Genomic DNA, 19735 nt, shown 5'->3' with positions numbered 1-19735 from the left:
CTTGCAATTTTTTTGTTGGCAACTAATTATTCATTGGAGCAAACTGAATTTCAAGATATTAATCTGGTAAATATTTCCAAATGAAAATCACTAGTTAATATTTTCTTAAGAAATTCATTAGTTATCTCATTCAGGAAATAACGCTACGTCTAGAATAGAGTAAGACGAGGGATGAATTACGGTCCTTATGTCCCGCCCTCCTTATGGTTATGCTTGCTTAATAGGGAATCCACAAAATTTTAGGTCATGCAGGATTTCTCAGTTTGCGGTTAACATAATATTTGCAAAAATGGAATACTTTCAATGGACTACTTTCAAGAAGTTAAAGAAAATTTTACATTGTGTACTACACCTACGTCTCCTTAATATGTTCAATATTTTACAAATTTTTTACTGCTTAATTCACGGGATTTCCCAGAAAAATTGAAAAAATTCTTTAATTTTGCATACCTTTATCTCAAAGGATCAAAGGGTTAGATTAGTTTTCTCCGATTTCCAGCAAGTAAAACCTGCTATATCTTTCGTTGCTCACTAAATTAGAACAATTTTCAATCCTAAAATGAGCAATATGGTTGAAGATATATGCTGTTCTTAAATATTATGCTTATGGAAAGCTACTTGAGCTGAGGTCATCAAAAATTACTTTAGAAAAAATTATAAGATATATTTTTACTACTTCTTAAGTCTTACATTTATAAAAAAACTTCATTGGCAAAAAATATATGGAAGTGAAATTTATAGTAAATATACACAATAATTTCATTATGATACAGAACAAATAACTCAATTATAATTAAAATAAGAAATAACTGCAGATAAAATTTCTACTTATGAGGTAGTATTATCTACAGGCTTGAATACTGGTGCTGCAGTTGTTACTGCAGAAGTAGAAGCAGTAACAGCAACTGGAGGTTGCTGTTGTTGCTCCTTGGATTCAGTTATCTCCTCAATATTAATATGTGCAATAAATCGCAATCTAATTTGAAGAGAAGGTCTCAATTTTCTAATGAAAATTTCTGCATCATTTTTCATTGTGTCACCTACAAACATATATTTTATATGATATCTGAGGCTCTTTGCTAAGGAAAATAGATAAACGTAAAAAAAGAAATCTCCGAAATGAAGCTTTTATCTGTCGAGATAAAGACATAACATATATAAAGAAGAAGATACCAAAAATGTATGCAAAACAATGAAGTCTGGGCACTAATAATACTGGTGAAAACCGTTGGCAATGTTTGGTTGAGACTTTTTGTCTGATCTATCTCAAACGATTGGGGATCAAGAAATCACATGGATGTTATAAATGGTTTAAATCGTATTAAGAGAATGCCTCATGATTGGATGTTCGTCAAAAATTGTCACGTTGTACTTCAGTGCTTTGCCTTAACAAGAACAATCAATTTTTTGGAAAAACTGATTTGTGAAGAAAAGAGGATCCTATAAGATAATAGAAAATGCTCTACAGAATAAACATCAAAGCTGAGTCTAAGCAACAAACCCTCCCCAAAAGTCAAAAAACATAAAAGTTACGGTATAGTCTTATATCCCGTAGATATTATTCAAAAAGTGCAGAAAAACGTTATGGTACCAAGATTATTGGGCACAATCCTACAGTTGCCCACATGTTTTACAAAACGCTGTCCAGAAATTGGGTCGACGTTCTTCCTCACCCACCTCTCCAAACCTTCTACCAACTCAATATCACCTTTTCAAGTAATTTGATAACTGTCTTACGAGAATTCAAAACCGACATTTTTCGAATTACTTGTAACCCAAAGATCTAATTTTTACAGTGATACGATCTTTTTTACTGATTGGCATTGATGTCTACGCTAATGGTGCTCATTTCGATTAAGTTTAATCAGTTAAGATGAATTATACAATTTTAAAATCATAATGAGTTCCAACTTAAATTATGAAAAAAACAGAGCCAGAATGAAGAAAATCGAAGATGAAAAAAATCTTTAGAATTTTACACATGTCACACACACGATGCAAACAAGGCATATAAGCAGTGTAGGCCAGAACATTTCCAAAACTATGAACAACAAACGTTTGTTGGATGGACGATACGTTAAGACACTGTTCTCGCCTCCACCGGGATTAGACAGCTCCTAATTGCTCATAGAGTAAATAGGGAACTGTTTCGCACGATAAAATCTTTATTTACTAATAGCCAGAGGCAGTATTTACTAATAGAGGTAAAACTAATACTTAGTACATAATATAAAGAGGAAAACTAATCAAAAATTAATTTAATTAATTTTTAAAAATACTCGCTAATTCTGAATCTCATCTTTGTGTTTTTAAAATTAAAATATTATTATAATTGTGGAATTAGAAATAAATCTATATTTATTTTCAAACTATTTTGAAAATTAACGGAAATTTTGGCTAACAATCTCCAGTCCCATCCTTTAATGGATGACACTAATAATAAATAAAAAATAAATTATATTCTGCATATTTCTAAATAATAAAGGATACAATAAATCACAAATAGGATCCATATAGTTCATTTGCGTAACTTCCTTATCCACTTGTTCTAAACACCTATATAATTCAATTGTCAATTCATACACTCCTTTTGGCCGATCTGTATTAAATCTATGTAAAAACGGCCCAATTAAGTGGCAAAGAAAAAGTAGCTGTTCTTCTGTCTTTATGAGGGGCGATAGTTTTTCTTTAACGAATCTGTTAAAAAAATTAATACATTTAGATAAACACTAAAAATGTTATATTGAAATAAATTAGCGAAATCAAAGATGGAAAACTAACTGAGGTAAGGTTGCTAAATGTCCAACTCCTGCATGATACCATATAGCATGAGCTAATGCTAAAGTATAAGAAAACTTATTGTCTAACAAAGAATTGTGAGTAGTAGAAAAGTTAAATAGCTGAAATGGAGAATTTCTGTATGGCCAATTTGTCAATTTTGGGCAAGATAGAACATCTACCAGCCGTTCTTGTAGTACTGTCCAAAAAGAATCTGGTAGAGCAGCCATCACAAGTCCAACTGAATTGATCCACAGCTGAATCTGTGCGGAAGGAATTACAGTGTACCTACGAAAAAACCTTGTTTATTAAAATAATAATTAATATAATTAATATAATATGTATAAATTATAAATATAATTTAATTCGGCTTGTTACCCTACTAACTTTATTTTCACAAAAAAAAAAAAAAAGAAATAATAAAATATTTAGGTTTTATACTATATTGGTTGTATTTGTTGCTGAAATTTGAGTTTCAAGAACATTTCAATGGATTTTTACTTTTTGTATTTTTTCTTCAGTGGCTCATGTAATTTTCTCTAAAGTTAGATACAATCCATAAATGAAGATCAATAACTTTTATACGAATAATTAGCCTGACTCCCCTTAATAAAGAGAAGTTAAAAAAATATATAAAAAAGCTGATAGAGAAAGTTCATTTCCATTGGCATTCTTCTTGGAATAGTTTGAATATATTTGGTGTTTTATTTTATGTTTGATCAAATGAAAAAAAAAAAATAAAATAAAATAACCGTTTTTTTAAAAACTATTTTTCGAAAAAGTGGATTAAGATCCACAAATAAGTTTAGTTTTAACGACCAACTGCAGTAAAAAAAAAATATGTATATATATGAATATACATAAGAAGCGGTGAGATTAAAAAGGAAAACACTCCACTTTTTTATAAAATCATTCCAACAGTTTTATTTGCCTCTCAGGGTAAAACTATTGAATACAACCCAAAATCACTTGTACAGTACTGTTACCATAGTTATAATGACAAATTTGCCACTTTTCATTTTAGCCTTAAAGCTATAGAGTTTGCTTGCTATAAAGTTTTTTTCTGTTCCCCAAAAATTAGGTCAGTCGGAATGTTTTCCTTTTTAATCTCACCGCTTCATAAGGTAAAATAAAGTATGTAAATTCGCTATTTCTTTACAAAATTCCATATTACTTAAGTAAAATAAAAACAAATTAAATAAATTTATGAATAATTTTATTATGTAGTTTATAAGTTATCAACTATATTTTTGCTACGAACATTTTTGGTGAACTTAATACAGACATCAGAATTGTTTATCTTTATTTTTATTTATTATTTTTTATAAAACTAAGAACACCCAAAATGTTGAATTATGAAAAAACCTAGGAATAAATCAAATATCAAAGATTTCATTTTAACTCTTTTCTTGGCGAAGTTTGTCTAATTTAATTAAAACTAATTTTTATTAAGACAAGTGCCTCATTCTCTCATTACTAGTCAGTAAAAAACAAAAAACAAATACGTGAGATAACAAATACGTTCAGCATATTATCTCCTACCCTTGAGATATAAAACATCAGTAGTGAAAGTTGCTAGTATTTCATTGTCCACTTAAGGCTCGTTGACTAAACATTGTTGAAATCAACATGAACAACGAATTTAGTTTTATAGCATACAATGAAGTGGATAAAGATATTCAACATCTAGTGAATGAAAGTGTGAGGATGATGGAGTTTGCATACTGTCCATACAGTAAATTAAAGGTATATTAATTTTTTTTAAATGTAATTTGGAAATATTTTTACATTCTTCTAATTCTGAACGTTTCACTCATATTTAATTCTTATTACTTAAGAAGGAATCTACCTACCCGTCATCGTAAATTATATTCGGCACTTTTTTTTTAGCCCATCAAATTCTAGGCGACTTATAATTAATAAATATTGTTTCGAAAATACATCTTCCTTCCTATCTGTCATAACTGAATTGAGTAATTAACTTTCAAAAAAATATAATCCATAATATAACTGATTTCTATCTTTTTCTTTATAGACCCTTTGAGTCCAATTTGCAAATTGGCCTACGTTAGTTATCAGCATAAATTAAAAACGAATAATCCCAGATGGTTTAATTTATTGCACAAAAAAGGTGGCTACCATCGCTTCTGACAATGAAATTTTGGATGGAATCTGCCAACCTGAAGAGCCAATTCACTAAATCGATTTTCATTTTGTTGAGATTATCAAAACCTAAGGTTTTATTTAAACTTATTATGCTTATTGCCACAAGTTGACCTATACTTTTAGTTTAATCATTGTGGATCAAGAGCACTTCCGAGCGAGTGAATTAGTTGGGATTTCCTCTAAAGGGCGACTTCAATGTTTTGAAGGAAATTGGCTGACCAGCAGTTTCATTAATAAGAATGATTTTTGTACTTTTTAGCGATTTTTTTTCTCCAAAAGTACCTTTAAAGTTACTTTTTAGGGCAAATGGTAATTAAAAGATAATTTAATTACGTAAGCTGTGGTAAGAGAAAATCGTGGGGGTTCAAACCAGATTTTTTCAAGTCTACATTATTTGAATATTCTCACATCAATATATAATTTTTGTTTTCAATGAATTTATTTATTAATAACTTTTTAAATCAGGAAGTCAGACTGGGGCCGAAAACTGAAAGTAATAAGGCAATTTTTTTCCAGAAGTTTTGGAAATCTGTCTTTGTTTATTTTAACATGTTAAAAAAGTATAAAATTACTGGTATAAACGTGACACGCAATTACAATTAAGTCCGGTGTACTCTATTCTGAGTTAGATGTAGAAGTTACAGCGAAGCTATCACATTAGTTTTAAATGAAATATCATATACGCAGTATAATTCAATACTGCTTACTGCACAGGTGGGAGCTGTAATAGAAACAACAAATGGGCAACAGTATACTGGATGTAATGTGGAAAATGCAGCCTATGGACCAACAATTTGTGCAGAAAGAACAGCAATTGTAAAGGCTGTAAGCTGTGGAAATCAGCAACTTTCTAAGGTAGCTGTCAGTGCTGAAGTGGAGTCACCTCATGTTGTTTCTCCCTGTGGTATATGTAGGCAAGTAATAAACGAATTCTGTCCTAAAGGGGGTGATGTTGCAGTTTATCTGACTACCCCAAAATTGGACAAAGTATTGGTTACTTCAATAAAGCAATTGTTACCGTACGGTTTTCCACAATAAATTATCTGGTAGTTGAAATGAAATAAATAAATATTTATTTCAAAACAGACATTTTACTTATAGTTCTACCTTCTTATCAAACGAAAAGTGCAATTGGTTAAATGCGTTGCCGCCATTACTATTTACATCATGCTTGAAGAAAATAGTAGGAGGATTGGAATCTAAGCAAATATTCGTTTATGCTAGCTAAAGAAGTAAATTAGCCAATTTATTGAACAATGCCTCTTTCTGTACTGCTGAAGCTACTGTCTCAACAACTTAAGTTCAATGATTAATAAAAAAAAAAAACGCTTTACATCTTCAGCAATGATTTAAGAAATGATATATTGCATAACAGTAATTTGTAAGTAAACGACAGTCAGAAATAAACCAAGTTGATTTCTAGATTAACTATGTTGATGAGTTAAATAATTTTTAACTGGGAGTTTACAAGTCAATAATAAAAGAAAAGCTAAAAAGTAAGAAAAATATAGACGTATAAAATAATCTCTAAATTCCAATATACTCAAAATAGTAATTAGTTCAGGAGCAGTTTTACTAAATGAATTCCGTTCAAAATGATAACATTGACGTTAACACTTTGCCTTTTCCTTTTTCAAACTCTTCTGTTTCAATTTTTAATTCTACGATTTAAATAATAATGAATAATAATTAATAATAGTAGTAATAATAATAAAAATAATAATAAGAAGAAGAATAAAAAGAATAATAATAATAAGGGGAGGGATTAGCTATGTGGTTAGCGTACTCGATTCCCACGCGGAGATCCCGGGTTCGAATCCAGCTGCTAACCCTTAGATTTTCTCTTCCTAGGAGCTTCTTACAGCTCACTGTCCGGTGATGGACAGTGTTGTCTGTAACGAGAGAACAATGTCCGGAGGCCGGCAGTGCACTGAAAAAAGCTCCGAGCGCTAATAACCTCAGCTATTGATGCGCTAAAAAAAAAAAAAATAATAATAATATTAATAATACGGCGCTAATGACTAAGCTGTAGATGCGCCGGAAATATAATAATAATAATAAAGTAACATAGTAATTGCCGTTGCTTCCTCTCCAACTGTGAATTTAAGCTTGCTGCACAATACTTCTTAATAAGAAAAGCGATTACTCAAGTTAGTAAAAATTAAATTTTAAAACAAATGTTTTTTTATGGAAGCCTAAATGCTGGGAAGCAAGATTCTCATTCGACGCAATACATACGGGACACACAGAAGACAAGTTATTTTTTTAAAAGGCAGTTATTTGGGTTCAGTCAGCAGTGAAAATGATTACCTCAAACTGGATAACAGATCTCAGATACATTAATGAAACTAATTAAATGAAAAAGATCTCGATTCTTGCGCGGAAATGGACAATCTATGAAACTTCTTAGGCCATTGAAAGAGCAATATATGCAATACAGTCAAGTATTTTCAAGTAAGAAGCATAAAAGCAGTAATATAATTGATAAATAAAAACGATTAATAATTTAAAATTACTATTAAATTGAAAAAATCATACATTTATCTAAATTTAATTTTTATATTTTTTTATACTTACCCTTTAGTAATAACATCTAATAAACTATTCGCAACAACATTAGGCAAAACTGGTACTGCCATTAATTCCACACATGTAACATACAATGCATGTGCAGCAGGATTTGGGAATTCATTGAACCTCCAATTGGTCGTTGGGTACTGAGCACTACTTGACATGGCTGCATTAATTTAGCTAAGGAAAACATACTTTTTTGTATGAATGACAAATCTTTAATTCTATAAATAACGCATTAAGATTAATTTCCGAGTAGTTCTTTTATTTTAACTGAGCTCGTGGACTTTCTCAGAGCACTGGACCCAAATAATTTATCTCGTTATAGAAAGCACACCCATCACCAGACCGTGAGATTTGAAAGAGGATCCTACGAATCGTGAATCTACAAGTAGCCAATGTGACTCAAACCCAAGACCATCAGTGCAGCTCTTCTCTGAGTCCAGTGCAGTTCCACCACTGAACTATTCCCTTTTCTAATGGTTTTACTAAGACAATAAATACAGGAATGTCAATTAAGTGCATTACATGTTAGAGTCCAATAAAGCAAATATGGAGATCACTAAATAAAAAAGTTAATTTGAAATTCACGAAACCTGTTAATTAATTTTTAAAATTTAGTGTATTAATCTCCAACTTTAAAATTTTTGTATAAAAGATAAAACTTCTAAATTTACTGTAAAAATATTTGATTATTCTAGTTTATAAGAAAAATTTATCGCAACATTTCAAATAGAATAGATAGCGAGAGGGACGTTGCCATACTTGGGGAATACTGGACTTTGGGAATTGATATTGATGCTGATTCATGATGATGGGCTTAATATTTTTTATATCTTCAATAATTTGTCAAATCATTGGTCAGCGGCGAACAATGTTCAAAGCACCCTTAAAGATCAGAGCCCTTAAAGTTCAGAAGGATGGGAAGAAAGTGAGAACAAATTTAAATTAATAAATAAATTTAAAAAAAAAAAAACCCTACGTATCAAATCATTTGATTCGTTAGAATAATTAGTAAAGGATACTTTCTACTATACGTCTAATTAACTTGACATAATAGTCTAATTCAGGCGTCCATAATAAACCACCTTCTGGTTGTTGTTGCATATATGAGATGTACGCATCTGATAAATTCCAACCTCTCGTTTTGTCGAGCATTGTACCCAAAACAGCTGACACTAGTTTCCGCTTTAACAAAGGACGATCTCGCAGTTTCTTTTCATAATAGTGCAATGTATTGTAAAGGTAAGTTACAGGGCGATCTAAACATCAAAACCAAAAATTTGTAAAATTCAATATTTGATTATAAAACATCAAGTTGGATTTTAAATTAAATTATTACTAAATTAGATAAAATAAAATTACAGTACTAATTAGAAATAAAGTAATATTCTAAAACTAATTCTAATTATATTTGAAATAAAACATACCATGAAACTTGTATAAACAACCTAAATGTTCTAAAAGTGTTTCCAAAGTTTTAGTGACTGGAGGAAGTTCCAAAAACCTATGAATTACTATGTCAAACACCTAAAAGCATGATAATAAATTTACTGAGAGAATAAAAAACTTTACTATGTCAATAATATATTGAAGGTAATAAGTACTTACTGGTAAAAAGCGTAAACAAACATTGCCAAAATACACTGGCAATGATTGGAGTGATGATGAGCCAGGAGCTTGTTCCAAAATACCTTCAGGTGAAAATTTTTCAGGATATTTTCTATGGAATGCTAAGTGTTTTTCATGCCTAAAAAAAGAACAATTCAACACACATTTTTCGATATGAGAGATATTTAAAGTTTATTATCTCAATTTTTCATTTTAAAAACTAACCAATTGGACTGTTTCCAATGTTGTGGTGAATTTTCCTGTACAAATTCATTAACTCTTTTTCTAAACTCCGTTGTTTTGAATAATAAAAGCTGTATTATAAAAAAACAAATTTGGGCTTCATTGCCTTCCTGCATGCGTAAAGCCTAAATTTGAATTAAAAATCGAAGTTATTACATCGAAATTAGGATAAATAAAAAAAACTCATTTAAACACAACCAAATATAAAATATGGATTAAGGAACTACTTCTGATGATTAAAAATTTACATTACACTCATTTTAGGATACTAATTGGGAATTTATATTTATTCATATATAAATAAATAAATCTATTTGATTACTCAAATGACTTTAACTACACTGTTAAAGTTCTAGACATACTTTCTGAAAAACTAAATATTACATCCAATTGTAAAGTTTGCAGCAAAACCTAAAATGTAAAGAAAAGCAGCAATAAACTTTTATAATTTAAAGGAAATGAGGAGAAGCTTGGAACCAGCAAGTGAACTGGTGAAACGAAGAATTGTCAGAGAAAATATAAGAAATTTTGAGAAAAAGGATTGGCCATCAAAAAGTGAAGAAGCAGCAATTAGATGATGATGCGGTCAAGGGCAAATATTTCTGATGCAAAAAGAAATATTCAGATACATTATTCTTGAAAGGCAGAATCCTTGGAATCTAGAAGACAAACTAACCGCAGGTAAAGTGAAAGATAAACTTATTATTTCCATCATCAAGAAAAAAAAGGACGAACTTCACACCTCAGACTTTAAAGAAACGGCGAAAACTATAATTAACAATTTTTTTCTCGAAGATGGTAACTCCACAAATGATAACCACTACTTCAGGAATAGGGGAGAAAAACTACTGTGAAAAATGTCCTAGAATTTTCTATGAACGAAGTGAAGAATACTAGAATCAGATTTGTATCAAAAAGTTTCTAGGATGGTCGGAATTAAGATTGAAATATATCTCAATCTTGATGAACTTCCTTCCTCTTCGGCGCTACAGTCCTAAAAGGACCAGGGCCTCCTCAACCAAGGCTCTCCACTGAGGTCTATCAAGAGCCTTCAGTCTCCACCTTCGCACACCCGCCTTTCTCAAATCTCCCTCGACGTCATCAAGCCATCGCATTCTTGGCCTACCTCTTATTCTGACGCCTCCGGGCCTTCTATATAAAAGGCGTTTAGGGATGCGGTTGTCCACCATCCTCTCCACATGTCCTAACCAACTTAATCTTCCTTTTTTAATGTATGCAACGATGTCTAATCTTGATGAACAGTTCCCTAAATTCATAACAGATTTATAAAGAATAAAAAAAAACGCTTTTTGAAGAAATGGAAACATTCATTATTAACGATACTGGCCAAACCAGATGAGAGGATTCATAAGAGCGTGGAAATATAGGTCCATATATTTTTTAAATAAACAAATCTTGTTCTAAGCTGATAAAAGCATAAAGTTGTACATAAAAAGGATACTTAATAAGAAGCTATGGTGAGTAGTCCAAAAAGGTAGAGGATTTAGAGAAAAAGACGCTCAGACTTTTGTTAAACTACCTCATTAAAAGATTTTTAGATTCAAAATTTGAACGAAAATGGTTAACAAAAAGGGCAAGACAGAATAGGCAGGTGCTGAATTTTCTCAAACAGTTTCAGTTATAATCCTTGGAATGCTTTATTTTCATTTATAAATGTATCTTATAATTGGAAAAGTTAGTTTGGGATGTTATTTGGAATCTGTGTTTTAAATCAAGCCATTAAAATTCCCTAGGAGGGAAAGGATCTCAGCCAAACAACAAGACATTGCCCACCTAATCGGGCCAAGTAGTTTTTACTAGTTTATTTAGAACTATAACTACATGCAGTGCTTCCCATAAATAAATGCAATTCATGCAGTAAACATAAGCAAGGAAAGATGAGGTGATAATTATCCTTCTCTGGTTTCCCAGGAAGTACGGGTGCCAATATTACTTCAGTCATTTTGCAAAGTCAGAAAGAGAAGTTAAAAGAGTTTGTGAACGGGAGGATGATCATGCAGGGATAAGAATGACTCGAAATGTACTCGTATAATGCCTTTGCCTCTCTCTATTTGAACAGAATCTAGAACTTAATTGAACATAATTAACTAACCATACATAAAATCAAACGATCAATTGTTACAATACTGTATTTCCAAATCATATTGCTAATAGCATCAGCACACTTTTTTACATGTTGGCTTTCCTCCGATATTGTAAACTGAAATATCACATAATCACAAAATTTTCTTAGGTGAGCAGATAATGCTCTAGCGCCTATCCTTTCCAAAATCCTGTAACATACATTATGTTGTGTTAATGTTACTAGACATAAACAAATTCCTGAATTTTTTTTTTTATAGAAGCATAATACAGTCATTTCTACATTTTTATGACCAACAATTTGGCAACACTATTGAAATCTGTAGCAATTAAAATAAAGAATACTTTACTTGTATGCAATTGGACTTATTCTATCAGTCTCTAATATCATTTTCCACAGCAAGCACAGAAACAGAGGTGGTGTACCCGGAACTGAAAAATGAGCTATAATATCATTCTCATTATTCATTGAGGCCCAATTTCTATATTCTTCTTCCACGGCTTTCTAAATAAGTAAACATAAAATGTACATCAAACAAACACAACATTATAACAAATTAGCAATATTATTTTAATTACTTTTAACTGTTGTTTATTTTCTTTAGGAACTGAATTTTGTTGGAAGAAATCATTAAGAACTGGGGGAAAGAACTGAAGAGTATGTTGAGCCCATGAATGCGGCGTATTTTGCATGATTGTGTTTAATAATTCCTTACACCATGCTCCTGAAGCTGAATCTGTGCCAGTTCCAGTAACATGCATTGAACGAGCTAGCGTTAGTACAAGTGCCCTATTAAGCTCCTCAGATTCGGCTGAAACTAGAGTTTTTGGTTCTGAAAGAAATCTAGACAGCTGTGGCTGCACTTCTCCAGAGCCCAGGCCAGTAATTAGACGTAGTGCTGTGCTTTCTACACTGAAATAAGAATTAATTTACATTACGAAATTTGAATAATAAACATTTTCTCATTAGACTTCGTTTAGGATTGCCCTATAAGGTTGCTTTAAAAAAAAAACAAAAAAAAAAAACAAAGATTGTAAATTGTGAAAATGATGTAACATAAAAAAAGAAAACATTTTAGTTTATAAAGCAAGAACACTTCTTTTAATTCAAAGTAAAAACATTTAATATTATTTCACCAATACAAAAAATTATTTTACATTTTTTGTTTATTTTTTTTGTATTTTACATTTAATTAAGGTTTATAATTAAATAAATAAAGGTTTATTAATTGAATACAAAAAATGCTTCCATCATTAGAAAAAATCTAGTTAACATTCATGACTTTCACTTAGTGCTCTTATCCAAACCAGTTGACAAATTTTCTTCAACTATATATTGTCTATACTATTTATATAACGGAACCGTATTTAAGTTAAAATAACGCTCTAGTCAAGAAGAGAATAGAATGAACTAAACGAACTACACTTCAACAAATAATATTTATTATAAACGTTGGAGGGAATCTACAGCCGCGACTTCTCTTAAGATAATTTTTCTCGAAAAAAGTTACAATTGTACAACTATATTGAAATGGAATATAAAAAATATTAGCAGGAGTTAAATTTATTCATCTGAAATAAACTGAACAAACAGAAGACTGGTGAAATTAAAAAAAAAGTTTTCTTGAAAATCTTTGAATAATTTGAAAACGAACATAGAAGTGCGCTCCCACTAGATATATTCTAAAATACATGTATTTTAATTAGAATGACATTACTATTTCTTACCATAGATGTAATTGTGTCTGATTAGTCTGAGGCACTGCTGCTAGACTGTGAAGATGTGATAATAACTGTACACGATAATGGGGCTGAATATGATGGATTCTATAATTAAACATTTCCAACAATGTGTAAAGGATGCCCCAGGCATGATATTTAAACACAGTTGGAAGTAACTGACCTGATGAAAAGTAAAAACAATTAAGTTACCAAAATTAAATTAAAAAAAAAGGTTGTCTAAGAGCTTTATTACTTTAAATACTATTAGAAGTCTTAATATGAGCTTTTAAACTTTGTTTTTAACTTAATATGCATTTAATATATATGGCCATAGACGTCTGAACAGTATAGACATCACTAACCACCAACGCGACCTCTAGAGGTTGCTAGGAAATTTGAGGTTTGTGTCTCAAGGTAATACTGACAATTCATGATTCAGTGACCACTTAAGAGTCTATTTAGTCTATGGTCCCACACAAAATAAATGGCCTTTAAATATGTGAGTCTCATACTCATTCTATTTCTCAAACCAGTTCAATAGGTTTGGAGTACATGAACATTTCGGAACCTTGATGTAAGGCGACAAAACAGCTGAAAACTATGGAATGATACTGGATTCGACTCCCATTTGGGTCTCACGCTTTAATTAATTGTTAAAGTAAGTTTGCTTACGCTTCTTTTCACCTCACCTGAATGGTAATTGAACGTAAAGCCCACCTGAAAAGACTTTTTTTTGCTAATACTAAAAAGATGAAGAAAGAGCCATTTTTTTTTATTGTTCTCTAAATGCTTTCTTACATAGATTTTATAATTAGCTATTCAAGGATACTCACTTATAAAACCTTTGATTCCTAATGATTCTATTTCTGTGTAAACAAGAAGTCTACTATAAGTTTCTACAAGTGCAGGAGCCAGGGGCATATTTGACTTTGACTGAGCTAGTTTAATGACATGAGTTACTATGCTATGGATAAGACTCATTTTAGCGTGAACTGTCAAAGAATCCAATATTGACATCGATAACGGTGTAGTAGGACCAGAAGCTACTGACATACTCATTGATTGAACAGGAGCCTGTGCTGTAGGACCCTGTAAAGTATTACATTTAGCTGACTTCTCTGTAATAAATCATTTCATGGAATATTTATAATCACATTTATGGTTTTAAGTATAAATAAATTGATTTCACTAACTTTCTGCGCGCCTAGAATAGTATCAACTAATGCCGCCATAGGTCTTGAAAAATATTCTTGATTGGTAGAATAAGCATTGCATAAAAGAGCAATACGATAATCACTTCCCATACATAAATTAGAATTATTTACAACTAGGTGTTGCAGAAATCTGTAAATCCAACTTAATTAAGTCCACAATTAAATCATCAAAATAATTTTAAACAAAAATCATAGAAAAGGTAAGTTAGAAATGTGAATAATAATAATAATAAGGGAAGGGATTAGCTATGAGATTAGCATACTGGACTCCCACGCGGAGGTCCCGGGTTCGAATCCAGCAGCTGACCCTTAGATTTTCTCTTCCTAGGAGCTTCTTACAGCTCACTGTCCGGTGATGGACAATGTTGTCTGTAACGAGAGAACACTGTCCAGAGGCCGGCAGTGCACTGGAAAAAGCTCCGGGCGCTAATAACCTCAGCTGTTGATGCGCCAAAAAATAAAAAAATAAAAAAAAAATAATAATAATAATAATGATAGAAATTATTATACATATTATTATTATAATTTTGCGAAAGAAAAATTAAAAAATAAAGATTAAGTAAAACAATATACGTCCTGTGAAAAAGTATAAACTCACTAGATAAAATTGAAATATTTTTAAATCTGTACAACAATACTATTATTTAAAAAGTATTTCATATTAATACTATGTCAGAAAGCACTCAAAGGTAATTATTCTAGTTGATAATCTAACAATAAGAAAACCGTATCATGAAAACATATCTTATGTACGCTGAAGCTGTGAATAAATATAAACTCAATGTTTTGATCAAGGTTATTTTTAACTTAATTTTATGTTTTTGAAAGAATATCAAATCAGTTCACCTTTTTATATAAATGAGTAAGTATTCGTGTTGATTTTCTTAATTTAAAATATGCCGGGCGGGATTCAATTATGTGAAACTGAACAACAAAGAATAATCGACTTAAAAAGAGTCGGCATGGCACAAAGGCAAATCGCTAGTGATCTAAACCGCTCCCAAGGTGTGATTAAAAACTTGTTAAAGTTAGGCCAAGAAAATTATGGAAAAAATAAAAGAACTGGAAGGCCTCCAAGATTTTCCAGTTATGTGAAACGCGCCGTTTTAAGAGAAATTTCAAAAACTGGTGCTTCTTCTGCTCAAATTGTGAAGGATTCAACCTAGGGTGTGATACGGAAGTGGATAGCTTAAACCAGGTATTTAAAATATCGTAAAATTACAAGAAAACTGCAGCTCAAAAACTTAGGTCCACAAAACAGTGGTTTGAGGATTTCGGGCCCAATATTTTTAATTGGTCGGCTGTTAGTCTAGACCTTAACCCTATTGAAAATTTGTGGGGGCTCATGGCAAGGGAGGTCTATGGCTTTCAGAAGCCAGAGATCCAAAATGTCAAATAACTCAAAGAAAGAATCACAAAAGCTTGGGAAAACATCCCAGAGGACATTTTTATAAAGTTAGTAACAAGTGTTCCCAGAAGGCTGTTGGAGGTAATTGAAAAACGTGGGGAAAGATCAAATTTTTAAAAGGTATTCTCACTTAAAACATTTTGAGTTTATAATTTTTCACATCTGTTTTTACTATTTTGTTACATTTTCTGGCTAATCCAGGCAATGTATTCTGACTAAAAATAAAATTGTCACAAATCATGCAAACTATATTTCAAAGTATTATATTTTGTTAAATAAATTCAGAATAGAAGCTTAAAAACAGTTAGAAAAGCTTTTTTCATCTTGAGTTTATACTTTTTCACAGGACTGTATATTTAAGTACGACGAATAGGGGCAATTATGAACACAGTGGGAGCAATCTTTCCCTAATTTGGTTTTGAAAATGTAGTTATGTCCGCAGTGCTGTGTGATCTATAACGAGTGTCGGAAACTTACTCGAATTCAAATTCTCTACATCAAACTGATTAATCGGCCTCTAATGATCGATGAAAATCCGAAAATGGCTAGAAATACAAATATAAATGCTACTTCGAATAAAGAAAGCGATATTATTTGATTTTGTTTGGCAAACACATGATGATCAAAAAAGCAGGCGAATGTATAAAATCTTTAATTAAATGATTTTGGTTCTTAATGAATAACAGCCCAACAAAACAAGAGTGACAGGGAAAACAATAAATTAGCAACTGAAAAAAATAAGACGCAGGTGAACAATATTAATTTACAATGAACGAAAAGCTGCAACCTCGAAACATTACTATTCAAATAAAATAAATTATATGTGAAATATTACTCTATTGATAGGTCCATGAATGAGGGATTTTTCTTGTCATCACGTAATATTTACCAACATAGGTTCATTAAGTCCAGAACAAGAAACAAAAAAATTGTAATCAGATCAAAATTAGACATACTCATGTTGTACTTTTAGAGTATTTGGTACTGGTCGTTGCAAATTAAGATGATCAGATTGGGCCTTTTTAAGAAGGTGAATCCAGATACAGGTAACTGCCATCTGATGAGTACATGTCGGCTTGTTGTAATCTGGTACAGGCAATGGTTCCTTTTCTGGGTAGAGTAAATCATACAGTTTCAACACTGGGAGGAAGTTTGTTAACTGAAATAAACACAAAATATTCATTTGTACACAGTGACAATTAATTAGTTCACAAACACTGCATAAAAAACTTGATTAAAACACTATTCTCGTCCAGTCTTAAGAGGAAGTACAATGTAATGGCTTAAGTGAACCTTTACTGAAAGAGGTTAATGTTTATAATTGTTCCTCGTACAATAAAGGTATAAGGACCTACCGGATTTCTCTGTATGCTTCCAGAAATAAACTGCAGAAGTACCCACATTAAATGATCTCTTCCTTTTCGAAGATCTCTTGCCGATAGCTAAAAATTATGATTTTATTAAAAAAGATTACTTGAACTGCCACGGTATATATAATAAATAATCCTATAGGCTTTTTTGTTTTCTAGGTGTGTTAAAAATCACACTATTAGTAGGTGATAGAGTACTACTAATTTTCCTAGTAGCGACACTATGCCCCGAGTTTCTGTGTGACAATACCAATCTCTTTGACTATTAGTAATAAATGTTTTTAGGTGATATTCTGCTAAGTAATATTATTGTAATGAGGTTCCTTAAATAATTGTCTCCATCAAATCTCCGATCAACGCACTGCTGGGTTGAGAGAGCATAGGGTTTCGCTGCTCCCTTAGTCGAATGTTACTCATCAAGCATGACCATCAATACCGATTACGTAGTGATAAATTTATATTTAGTTTGGGTAAAGCCACACACCAGAAATAATAGACAACCTAATAAAAATGTGAGTTTCTTGCAAAAAATAAAAATAAATAAATATATACACAAATACACACCTTATCGTGCAACGCCATCACAATGTTGGGGAAACTGGCAAATTGAAGAAGAACAAAATATATGAGTTGGCTGGAAAGATGTAGCCAAAGCCAGTGAGTGCTGGTTAAATCATCATTATTAGAAGGGGATAGGGGGCCACTAGAACTACTACCAGATGATGATCCTCCAACAGCGTTACCACCCGCTGGAGACTCTACTTCCGTACGTTCCATTGCAACCATAATGAGCTCAACTAATTGCTCTTCTAAGGCAATGCAGCGTTGTTTGTGCTTCAAATTATAATAGTTTCAAATGAGAATATAAACTACTCAATCTTACTCATTATTAAATTAGCAACTTACCTGTTTTTGTAAACCTAACATTGAACAAACCATTTCTCTAGAATAAGGCTGTTCTAATACATATCTCAAAAGAGGGGTTTGTGGCTCTAATAGGCATTTGTCATACGGAAGATTCCCCTTAAGAGATAACTTCAAGGTAATAGGATCGAGTTTCCAGGCATTAACTAAGTGATCAGCATACCCTGAATGTTCTACAACTGGTAGCATTGACGCATGACCAATAATTGATACCATCTGAGCTGTTTGCCGGAAACTTTCGACAAAAGAAGACATCTGTTCGGAAAGTTTCTGAAATAAAGAAAACAAAATAACATAATTCTCATTTTTATATTTCTTTAAATTTTTATATAAATAGTTAAAAAAAATAAAATGGAAAATAATAAAATACGAACCCAATGGGGCCAGTTTCTACCATCTGGGTACCCTTTCTGTACTTCGTTAGCAATGAAATAGGCAGGAAGCAAACAAGCATTTCTATCAAATATAATATTCATTACATTCTCCAAAGCCTTCATTTGATGAATAACAGTAGAATTTAGGCGACCAGGAAGAGTAGCAGCCTTTTCGCAACATCCCTGCAATTATTTGTTAAAATTATGGTACAGTATAATACAAGCGTCTTAAAAAAATAATAATACCTAAGTAATATTTAAAATATATTGTAAATTTGGTTAACCTTTAGGATTTCCCGAACTCCCTTATAATCGACTTTGCTTATAATGTTTCTAATTAATGTGAAACATTCAACCCAAAAATTTTCCAACTGATAAGTGAGTTTTTCACTAGACAAAATGCATTCACAAACTAATCTAAAACATGAAAATCAATCATTAACACCGCGTCTCGAACAGATTCAGGGTGGGAAACAAAAATTGTTCCTTTGTTTATTTAATGAAGGCTAATTAGGTTTAGACAAGAAGCAATACAGACTACATTTTGAAAGGTATACTATTTTGATCTATTGAATGAATATAATTCTAACCTTGCTGGAAGGACTCCAGAAGTAACTAAATTTTCCAGAAGTTTAAAAAGACAATGTAGTCTACTATGATTAGTCATGGTTGATGCAAGTACAAGAAATTGTTTAACTCCAATTTCTTGCTCAGAATGTACTCCATTAAACACATTTTTTAATTCTTCTAATAAGGCTGTTCTTTTTTCGGACGGTTTATGTACTAAGAACGTGCTAAATGCTTCCTCAATAGATTCCACTTTCTGTGAAAAGAAAGTTTTTGATGTAACAAATATCAACATATATTTTTTAATTACGTAAAACAATTTAAAAAAATCACCATGATTTCATTAACGACATTTGAAACTTGCACTTCGGTGCTCATTTTGATCAGTCTACCACAATTACCAATTTAAGCAAAACCAAATGTAAAACTATTGAGTTACATGTTAATTGAAACTTGAGAAAGTATTTACTCCAGGTTATACATAATCACCAAGCTAGGTATAGAAAAACACGTTGCTAAAATTAGTGAAGAAGCATTCCCTTTACATTTTACAGTAATAATTCACTGTCAGTATCCAAAATCCACAAATACTATCGGGAGTTCTAACTCTACCTAGAGGTAGGTTATGGCAGGGTTCCTCAGACTAAGTATAAGTACCGTGTAACGTAAACAAAATAGTATGGC

The 19735-nt window shown here is 31.5% G+C and overlaps 2 protein-coding genes across 2 annotated transcripts; one reads left to right on the top strand and one right to left on the bottom strand.

The window, feature by feature from the left end:
* Positions 1-643: 643 nt before the first annotated feature.
* Positions 644-19696, bottom strand: MED23 (mediator complex subunit 23). The gene is made up of 22 exons (XM_074119378.1): positions 19385-19696; positions 19075-19307; positions 18769-18901; positions 18485-18667; positions 18093-18380; positions 17751-18020; positions 17172-17258; positions 16773-16975; positions 14388-14538; positions 14028-14283; positions 13201-13375; positions 12052-12385; positions 11823-11977; positions 11483-11663; positions 9352-9494; positions 9127-9265; positions 8946-9045; positions 8541-8777; positions 7522-7681; positions 2782-3066; positions 2491-2697; positions 644-1066 (listed from the first exon to the last, which is right to left on the bottom strand). The coding sequence occupies exons 1-22, from the start codon at positions 19427-19429 to the stop codon at positions 829-831; spliced, it is 4203 nt and encodes a 1400-aa protein (XP_073975479.1). The 5' UTR covers positions 19430-19696; the 3' UTR covers positions 644-828.
* On the top strand, positions 4334-6031 carry LOC141449716 (cytidine deaminase-like). Its single transcript, XM_074119389.1, has 2 exons — positions 4334-4524; positions 5659-6031. The coding sequence occupies exons 1-2, from the start codon at positions 4408-4410 to the stop codon at positions 5980-5982; spliced, it is 441 nt and encodes a 146-aa protein (XP_073975490.1). The 5' UTR covers positions 4334-4407; the 3' UTR covers positions 5983-6031.
* Positions 19697-19735: the final 39 nt, after the last annotated feature.

Source organism: Rhodnius prolixus, unplaced genomic scaffold (assembly GCF_049639745.1).
Source record: "Rhodnius prolixus isolate KJV_2025 unplaced genomic scaffold, Rpr scaffold_2, whole genome shotgun sequence".
In the NCBI taxonomy this organism is placed as follows: domain Eukaryota; kingdom Metazoa; phylum Arthropoda; class Insecta; order Hemiptera; family Reduviidae; genus Rhodnius; species Rhodnius prolixus.
Note: the sequence above shows the minus strand (reverse complement) of the source record. Positions and strands in the feature narration are given on the sequence as shown.